Source organism: Colobus angolensis, unplaced genomic scaffold (assembly GCF_000951035.1).
Source record: "Colobus angolensis palliatus isolate OR3802 unplaced genomic scaffold, Cang.pa_1.0 Scaffold101, whole genome shotgun sequence".
Classification (NCBI taxonomy): domain Eukaryota; kingdom Metazoa; phylum Chordata; class Mammalia; order Primates; family Cercopithecidae; genus Colobus; species Colobus angolensis.
The window spans coordinates 4035622-4044958 of NW_012111031.1; the positions used below are offsets into that span (position 1 = coordinate 4035622).

Sequence of the window (9337 nt, forward strand, 5' to 3'; positions counted from 1 at the left end):
GTCCAGGCAGTCAGACAAGGTGGCTGCCATAGAGTAACCCGCAAGGAGCCAGAGAACATTATGTAATCACTGCCCAAGCTCTGAAATGAAAAGATCAGAACTTCTTTCACAAAAGTCTGTCATTAAGGTTTTCCTTTTCCCGTTAAGCGACTGACTGATTAAAGGATTCTACTTTCAATGTAGAGAAATATTTTGTCATCCCCTAAAGAAGTTTTTCAGCTTATAGCTGGAAAGAGAATTAATCATTTTATATCTACCAACTCATCTGTGACTGCTGGGTGGTTTACAAAGATGACTCTGGCCCTCACTCTTTAGTCCCAGCAGTATTTTTCTTTGGATATGGAGGATCTCAGAAAATAAAAAATGGAAAACAAAGCACGGAGCTACCAATGATTACTTATAGCTGCAATAACCACAAAATTTAAATATGGTGAACTCGTGAGCAAATGTGGCAGAGTCACTATTTCAGAAATGACAAAAATTGTCAGAAGTCAGATTTAATGGTGCTCAGCAAACGTAATTCTGATGTTTGTCCAGAGTTTCAAATCTCCACTACAGCGGAACAGAGAAAAGCTGTCTGAAGTGACATCATCCAATGCTTGCTCACTCTCTTTCTAAATGGTAGCAGTTATATTAGTTAATAGGATTTTTAAATGTATAAATATATGTGATAGCATTAAGACTACATATATTTGAGATTGTTGTGACTGGGTACTTGACTCTCAATCTATTTTAGATACAATAAATGTATAAACAAAGAGCTAACATAATAATTTGCTACTAGAATTTTCGTCTGTGCATTCCAAACATTTTCTTTAAAGACCAAGATTGTTTGCAATGGCTTCAGGAAAACAATGCCAATACGGAAAACCAAAACCTTTAATCCTTTTAGGGAATCAGTTCACTGTTCCTATTTCAAGGCAAGGCAAGTCATTTCGAAATCAACCCCTGACGTGTCTGTTTTTATCAGAACATTTCAGAAAGTAAGATTACCATTATAAAGACAGATTATATTCAGAATATAATAAATTATAATACGTCTAGATTACCATTATACTGTGAATTTTTTACAGTATTATTAGTGGCCTATTTTTCAGTAATAATTTTTATTCGTCCATATTAAAACTCCTATTATTCATACGTGGCACACCAATTCTTTTAAGTTAAAACTAAATTTACCCTACTGATAATAGGTCTTGAAAAATGCTAACGACAACAAGAAAGATAAGCAACATAACTTTACACGTAATTTCTAATTTTTGCAGCCTAAAAAGGATCCGGGTAAGAGGCTGTGGGCCTTTTTTAACTTACGAGACAATTACACTCATATTTAAGTAAATATGATCGTAACCTACTAAAAGTCAACACAATAACAGCCCCACTTCATGAATTTTCCTAGGATTAAAGAGATTTTGTAAAACGAAGGAGAATTTTATTAGTCACCCGGGGGCAAATTTCTTATGTTTAGTTTCACGCAGCAGGAGTCCTCACAAAGACGCTGATATAATTTAAATGCCAACTATTCGTTTTTCACTAACATCCACATAGTCATTACTGGCCTTTACCAGTAATGGCAAGAGACAGCCCAAACCTACTTCGGGCGGAGTGTCCCTTCGTCCCCTCTCCAGGTGAAGTTCACCTGCCACTACCGAAGGGCCGTGGAAAAAGGAGGTAAAGAAACGCTTTTAAAATTAAGACGCTTACAGTTGCTGGACTTAGTCCAAGTGCTGTTCAAGCCTAGAAACGAAAGTAGGAAACAACAGAGGTTTAGGCTTGTAATGATGTCAGCCATTTTAGGTACATTATTTATACTGGGAAGGAAGTGCCAAACTCGGTTGTTGTTGTAGTGCCTGTCGCTGACGGTCCCCAAATCGAATGAGCCAAGTCCTGGCGGCACGCACGCTCCCCGGACTGCACAAACGACCGGGACCTCGGCACAATTAGCCAATCGTTCCCTCTCCAGGCCTCCCAAGCCCCCGACCCCACGTCAGGCACCGTTTCCAGCACACGCAGTTCCTTACAAAGGAGCTGCGGCCCCACAGGAAACGGGAACGCCGGGCTCTCTCGAGGACTTGTACCCGCGGCGCCAGCCCAGCGCCCGCCACCTCGGGGCGCACTGCCGCTCCAGCCCGCGCAGCCCTCCCCGGCCGGGCCCAGCACCCGCTTCCCCGACCTCGGACCTTGCAGTCCACAGCGACGGCGTCGGGGGGGATGATAAGCGCCTCCTCGCCGCTCTTGGGCTCGTCCTTCTTGGCTTCCTTCTGGGCCAGAGCGGAGTTGAACGTCACTTTCACCATGGCGCGGCCTGGGGCGCCCTCGAAGGGCGGCGGCGGGCTCGGGGCGCGGGCTGCGGGCTCCCGGCTGCGACTGCAGCCTCTACGGCCGGGCTCCGGGCGCGGCTCCGAGCGGCTGAAGAGGTTCGGGAGGCTCCGCGGCGGCAGAGGAGGCTACTGCGGTAGGGCTCTCGCAACCTCCCAGCTCCCGCGCGAGGGCGGAGACGGCTCGCGCACCCTCTCGGAGGCGGGGAGGGGGCGGGGCCAGCGACCGGAGGCGGGGCGCTGCGCGGGACCCGGCCCTCGCCCCGCAGCTGGGCGCGGGATCCCGGCGCGCCTGAGAGAGGGATGGGCATCCATCTGGGCCGCCCAGAATTTCCAGTTCTGAATTGGCTCCCAACCAGTTTACCTCCAGGCCCAGTGCTGCAGGTTTGTAGCAAAATCGAGCGAACTTTCCTGAGTTCGCTGGGTAGAAGGGACTAACCTTTGCAGCACCAGACCGCCGCTTCTCTGCCCCCTGTCCCCACTGCAAGCCTTAAAGGCCATGGAATTTTTGTGCACCCACATCTTCATTTTCTCACTTATTAGGGAGCAGACTCAGTGGAGCACAAAAATATTTAAAGCTCTCTGCCCTTGAGATCTGACTTTATCTTTCACGGACCTCACCCAAGGGCGTTTACCTGGCTCAGACCTGCCTGGTCTTCCTTCCCTCGCTCGGGAGGTCAGGGCCTGTTCTGCCTAGTCCCAGACCGATGTGGAGGAAGCCTCTTGGCAGATTTGTATATCAAACATCTCACACTCGTAAAACGAAATGTTCCATTCTTGTGCATACTTGGGAAAAAACCACGTGCACACTTGGCTGATTTTTTACTCAAGGTAAAGTACTCGATGACGAGTCCCTTTATTTTTCTGCAAAATGAAAAAATAATTAAAGATAAAGCAAAATTGTCATGTTTTGAAGACCATTTACAACTAATGTGAGGGAGAATACTGACTCCCGTCGTTATTGCGTTCATGACTGTCAACAGACGGCCCCATTGGACAAATGGGTGATCTTGTATCCTTCTTCCACCCCATTCTGTCCTGGTTCATCCACAGTTCTGGGTGTGCTCTAGAATGTTACAGCTGTGTCAGCTCTGCCCTGGACCAACCCTGAGAAAAGTGGGTTGAGTCTGAGATCTTTGGGGATTTGGCCCCGCTCAAGGAGAGAGTTGGTTACCTCCATAGAACATCAGATCATAAGTCCCCGGGAAACAGCCCAAAATCTCCAAATCCTTCTGTTCATGTATTTCAGAAACATCCTGGGCTGAGATAGAAACCCAGGTCAGACTTTGAGTTTGCTTTGGGTATTCAGGAATTCCTGTCAAAATGAAATCTGCTCAACCGAGAGGAAGATGAGTTGGTCTCCAGTTCTGGTGAGTTTTAACAGTAGTTAACCATACTTGAAGCAACTTATTTAAACTCCCTGGGTCTCCCTTGTCCAGGCATCAGCTCTGTGAGGTTGACTCTATGGACTGGCCTTTCATAGCATCTAATGTTATCTAATTCCTCAAAATTAACGACTGCTCCCAGCTCCCTGGTTTAATAAGTTTCCTGAGATACTGCAATTGAAGACTAAGTATTTCTGGAAGCAAGAGCTGGAGGATTATAAATAATTATATATACATCCTTTCTACTTCGTTCTGTGTTAAGATGGTAGAAAAATGCTCAAGGCATTTTGCAGTAGATGGTAGAGAAGAATCTGGCTGTCATTATACTCCGGAGGGGAAAAAAAGAATTACAGAAGAAAAGAAAACAAAATTTTTCGTGAACAAGACTACTGAACAGACTAGGAAGCTGAGGCAAAGCATGAACAAATGAGGTTGACAGAAGTAGAAATCCTCCCCTGCCCCAGGATTTCTATTTTGAAAGACTCATGAATAAAAGACCATTCATTATTTTGTGTACTTGCAGTGAGCAACAGTTTAAAATCAGCTGGCAACCGGTCTGGGAATAATCTCCTGGTTTTGTTTCTCCATTTTATCTCATGTGTCTACAGAACTGTGTAGTGCACAACAGCAGGGATAACAAAGACGCTGGAGCAAAACCAAACATAGCAAATACAGTCTTGTGATTTAGAAAAGGTTGCCCGTTGACCCTGAAAACTTAGGAGCAAGGGAGGAGGAGATTCCATGACTCAACAAAAGAAAGTTAAAAACATAGTTATAAGTTACTATTAACTACCAAATGTAAAGGGAGTCTTAGAGGACCTTTGTTTTCCTTTTTCATGTTGATTTTGAGAGAGTAAGATGAATCTGATTCCAGCTCTGCATATCACCAGGAACCATGTTTGTTTTTATGCTTACCAAAGAAGGGAGGAAAAAATGGAAGTGGGGAACTGAATTCTAAAATCTTTTATTAATAGATTTGTGTGATGTGCTTCAACAAGGAATTTTTTTTTTTTTTTAAATTTTTGGCTTCTTTACATCTTTATTCTGTCCTTTCTCAAGGAAACAATTCCCTATTCATAGAAATTTCTTGTGGTTTTACACAATGATTGGAAACCTTTTTTTTTCCCCACAAATATAGGGTCCTTGGTGAAACAACGTCACTGAATATGCCCTTTGAAATGTGCTCCTGTTGCCTCTTCTCTTAACCCAATGCGTAGTTTAGCTGGGCATCTTGTGGCTTTGTCTGAACTTTCATAAAAGAAGTGTTTCTTCTAAGTGAGAGGTGAAGGCTTTGACTTGCCTCTTCAGAGACTTAAGCACTGTTTATATTTCTTACCGACTTCCTACTTCAATATTATATATGCTTTTCAATTTTTTAAATTTATTTTATATAAATTATTTTAATGTAATTTTAAAATAATTTATCATTATTTTCCTTGAACTAGCAGATGCATTTTTTTTTTCTTTCTCAAATCTTGGGCTCTATAATATCCCGAGACCCTTTGGGAATTATCCTAATAACAAATGCAGCTCTCTTTTGATTTGACTGGCTGTGGCACTTGGGATTTTTGTTTTGCTTTGTGAAAAGACTGGATATGCTTTTCACTGATGAAAGAGAGAGAGAAGCCGGGCATGGTGGCTCACGCCTATAATCCCAGAACTTCGGGAGGCCCAGGCAGGCAGATCACCTGAGGTCGGGAGTTCGAGACCAGCCTGACCAAAATGGAGAAACCCCGACTCTACAGAAAATACAAAAAATTAGCTGGGCATGGTGGCACATGCCTGTAATTCCAGCCAGTTGGGAGGCTGAGGTAGTAGGATTGTTTGAATCCGGGAGGCAGAGGTTTCAGTGAGTCCAGATTGTGCCATTGCACTCCAGCCTGGACAACAAGAGCGAAACTCCGTGCCCCTCCCTGCCAAAAAAAAAAAAAAAGAGAGAGGGAGGAAAAAGAAGGAAAAGATGAGAAACACAAACCATAAAAAGAGTGAAATCAAAAGAAGGGGAAGACAAGCCACAGACTGGGAGAAAGTATTTGCAAAAGATGTATCTGATGAAAGACTTGAATCCAAAATACACAAATAACTCCTTAAACTCAACAATAAGAAAACAAACCACCTCATTAAAAAATAGGCCACCAAGCCAAGTGCAGTGTCACAAGCCTATAGTCCCAGCTACTCAGGAAGCTGAGGCGGGAGGATTGCTTGAGTCCAGGAATTCAAGGTTGCAGTGCATTATGACCATACCTATGAATAGTCACTGCACTCCAGCCTGGGCAACATAATGAGACCCCGTCTCTATTTTTAAAAATTATTTTTCTTTACAGGGTGTAGTGGTGCATTCTATAGTCCCAGCTACTTGGGAGGCTGAAGCAGGAAAATCATTTGAGCACAGGAGTCCCTAAAAATAAACAAACAAATAAATAAATACAAATCAAAATTAAATAAAATAAATAATCCAGTTCCCTAGTTGCAATAACCACATTTTTTAAAAAAGGGCAAGCAATATGAAGAGACCCCTTACCAAAGAACATACACAGATGGCAATTAAGCATATGAAAAGATATTCCACATCTATCTTTACATGTATCGTTAGGGAATTGCAAATTAAAACTACAATGAAATACCCTGAACACCTATTAAAATGGCCAAAATTGGCAACAGCAACCACACCAATTATTGATGAGGATGCTGGGCAAAGGGAACGCTCATTCATCACTGATGGAAATGGAAAATGGTACAGCCGCAGTTTCTTACAATACTAAACACACTCTTATCATACAATCCAACAATTATGCTCCTTGGTATTTACCCCAAGGAGCTGAAAACTTATGTCCACCAAAAAGCCCTGTGTATGTATGTTTATAGCTGCTTTATTCATAATTACCAAAATGTTAAAGCAACCAAGATATCCTTCAGTAGATGGATGGATAAACTGTGGTACATCCAGATAATGCAATATTATTCAGCACTGAAAAGACATGAACCATCAAGCCATAAAGACATAGAGGAAATGTAAAGACATATTATTAAGTCAAAGAAGCCAGTCTGAAAAGGCTACCGACTGTATAATTCCAACTATATGACATTTTGGAAAAGGCATAACTATAGAAACAGTAGAAAGATCACTGGTTACCACTGATCAGTAAAACGATTAGGGTTAGTGGCAAGGGAGGAAAGGATGAATAGGAGGAGCGGAGAGGATTTTTAGGACAGTGAAACTGTTCTGCATGATACTACAATGGTGATGCATGCCATTATCCATTCGTCAAAATCCATAGAATGTATCAATGTAGGTTCATTGATTTAACAAGTGTACGAGCCTGGTGGGGGCTATAGACAGTCGGGGAGGTTGTATGTGTGTGGAGACAGGGTATATGGAAACTCTCTGTACTTTCTTGCTCAAGTTTGCTGGGAACCTAAAAGTGCTCAAAACATAATGTTAACCAAAATGAAAGAGAGAGAAATGGCACAAAGGTTGGTGGTCGAATGGATAGAATCCTCTCAGAAGACCCAGACCCTTGTCTTATCTGAACCCCACCATGCTTCATATTTTCATTGGTAATACTCTGCAAATAAACCAACTGTTTATAACATGATACTGGAGTCTACAAAGAGCTGGAGCAGCCTGGTAAGGTTTCACAGAGGAGATGAAATTTTAGTTGGAGAAATGGAAAGGGTTTAGGTGAAGGCAAAGGAAAAGGAAGAAGAGCCTGAGTGGAGGGAAGAGCATGAAGAAGAGAACTGAGACCAGGAAAGAGGACTGAGGCAAGAGGAGAGAAGCCCCACTCAGGCTGAGGGTGTATGCTGAGTAATTGTGGGGAACACAGCTGGATGGGCAATGGAGCGATAAAGCTGCATGTCCTGTTAGAATTAGTAATATGGACTTTATCCTCAAAGGGACTGTGGAAAGTTTCTGCAAATAGCAGTTGTTGTTTTTTATTTTATTTATTTATGTTTTGAGATGGAGTCTCTCTCTGTCGCCCAGGCTGGAGTATAGTGGTGTGATCTCAGTTCACTGCAACCTCTGCCTCCCGGGTTCGAGCGATTCTCCAGCCTCAGCCTCCCGACTAGCTGGGATTACAGGTGCACGCTACCATGCCAGCTCATTTTTGTATTTTCTGTAGAGACGAGGTTTCACCATATTGGCCAGGCCACTCTCAAACTCCTGACCTCAAGTGATCTGCCCACCTCGGCCTCCCAAAGTGCTGGGATTACAGACAGTTGTGAGCCACTGCACCCAGCCATGCAAATATCGGTTTTTAAAATAAAAGGCTGCTCTATAAAGATTGATCTGGCTTTCTGAGTGACTGGGAAAAGAGGAAACACCAGAAGCAGAAGGAGAAGTTCAAATAGCTTCTCTCCTTTTTTATGGGGATCAATGAGATAAGATTCTAATGCCTTTCATTTATGTTGGAAGAAAGAATACCAAATAAATCTGGCGTTACTAATAACAATGTCTAATAAACAGTACTTGTGTTTATAAGTCAAGTGGCGTAAAAGACATATGCACCAAGGCTGGCAGAACTGTGTAAAAGTCTGTCCTCCTTTGGTTGAACCTTACCAAGTGTCCTACTGGGCTTCATCCAGGAAGGCTTTGAACTTCCAGGCAAATAGCATAAAGGCATTGCTGTTGTCATAGCCATTGTTTTGACAACATGGATTGTAGGAGGGGACACTAATATTTATCATGATTGCATTTATGTGTGTGTATATATATACACATTGCATAATTAATAAATATGTGGCGGGGGGTGTATGTGCGTGCGTGCGTACGTGTGTGTGTGTGATCTAAACTCCTCTATATGTTTCTTAAGGCCCTCCATTACCTGCCTGGTGACATCGCACCAAGCCAACCTTGTATCTCTCATGTACTCTCTCCACTCTGTTCTGTTCAGCATTTAGTGCAGGAATCTGCCTTGCTTATTATCTTTATCAAAATCATTGCTCTAATTAAGATAGAGAAAGCATGTAGCAAATTTTGTTGTAACAAAAGAGGAATATGAAGTTAGTATGAAGAAATTTCTTTCAGTGGGTTTCTTAGATGCTTGACCAAATTTCCAAAGTACCATTTTCTTTTTTCCCCATTTTTCTAAAATGAGGTAAACCTGACACATATATAGTAGGACACGTAAGGTTTCCCGAAGGCAGACTCCATCTAATTTTGATTTTTAAAGATGTATCAATTACCCCAAGATCTAATTTAAAGTCCTCATGTGATCCCTAAATATTTTTCTTTCTTTTTTCTTTCTTTCTTTTTTAACCTTTTCCCCAGAGCTGGGACAAAAGCAATGGTAACTTTATGTGAGTTGTTATGAATTATTTAACATTATGGCACTTTAATGAAAAAGTAAAGATTGTCACTCAACCTAGACTCTGAAAATATCTTTTAAACTGTGGATACTTTCATAAGTGGAACATATGAAAATATACATTATTTCCTGGAGATATTTGATAAATCTAATTGTTAACTAACTTTAAAAATTTGCCCAGAACAAGAACTTCATGTCTAAAACACCAAAAGCAATGGCAACAAAAGCCAAAATTTACAAATGGGATCTAATTAAACTAAAGAGCTTCTGCACAGCAAAAGAAACTACCATCAGAGTGAACAGGCAACCTATAGAATGGGAGAAA

General features: G+C 42.2%; 1 protein-coding gene across 2 annotated transcripts in view; it reads right to left on the minus strand.

The window, feature by feature from the left end:
- Positions 1–2520, minus strand: part of ITM2B (integral membrane protein 2B) — a 29334-nt gene extending 26814 nt beyond the window's left edge. The window contains exons 1-2 of one of the 2 annotated variants that reach the window (XM_011939685.1): positions 2411–2446; positions 2181–2354 (exon numbers count right to left, since the gene is read on the minus strand). In XM_011939685.1, the coding sequence (XP_011795075.1) occupies positions 2181–2297 (117 nt within the window). In that variant the 5' untranslated portion in view covers positions 2298–2354; positions 2411–2446. Of the gene's footprint in view, positions 1–2180 lie in introns of both variants that reach the window. The other variant, XM_011939677.1, reaches the window with a different exon arrangement.
- Positions 2521–9337: the final 6817 nt, after the last annotated feature.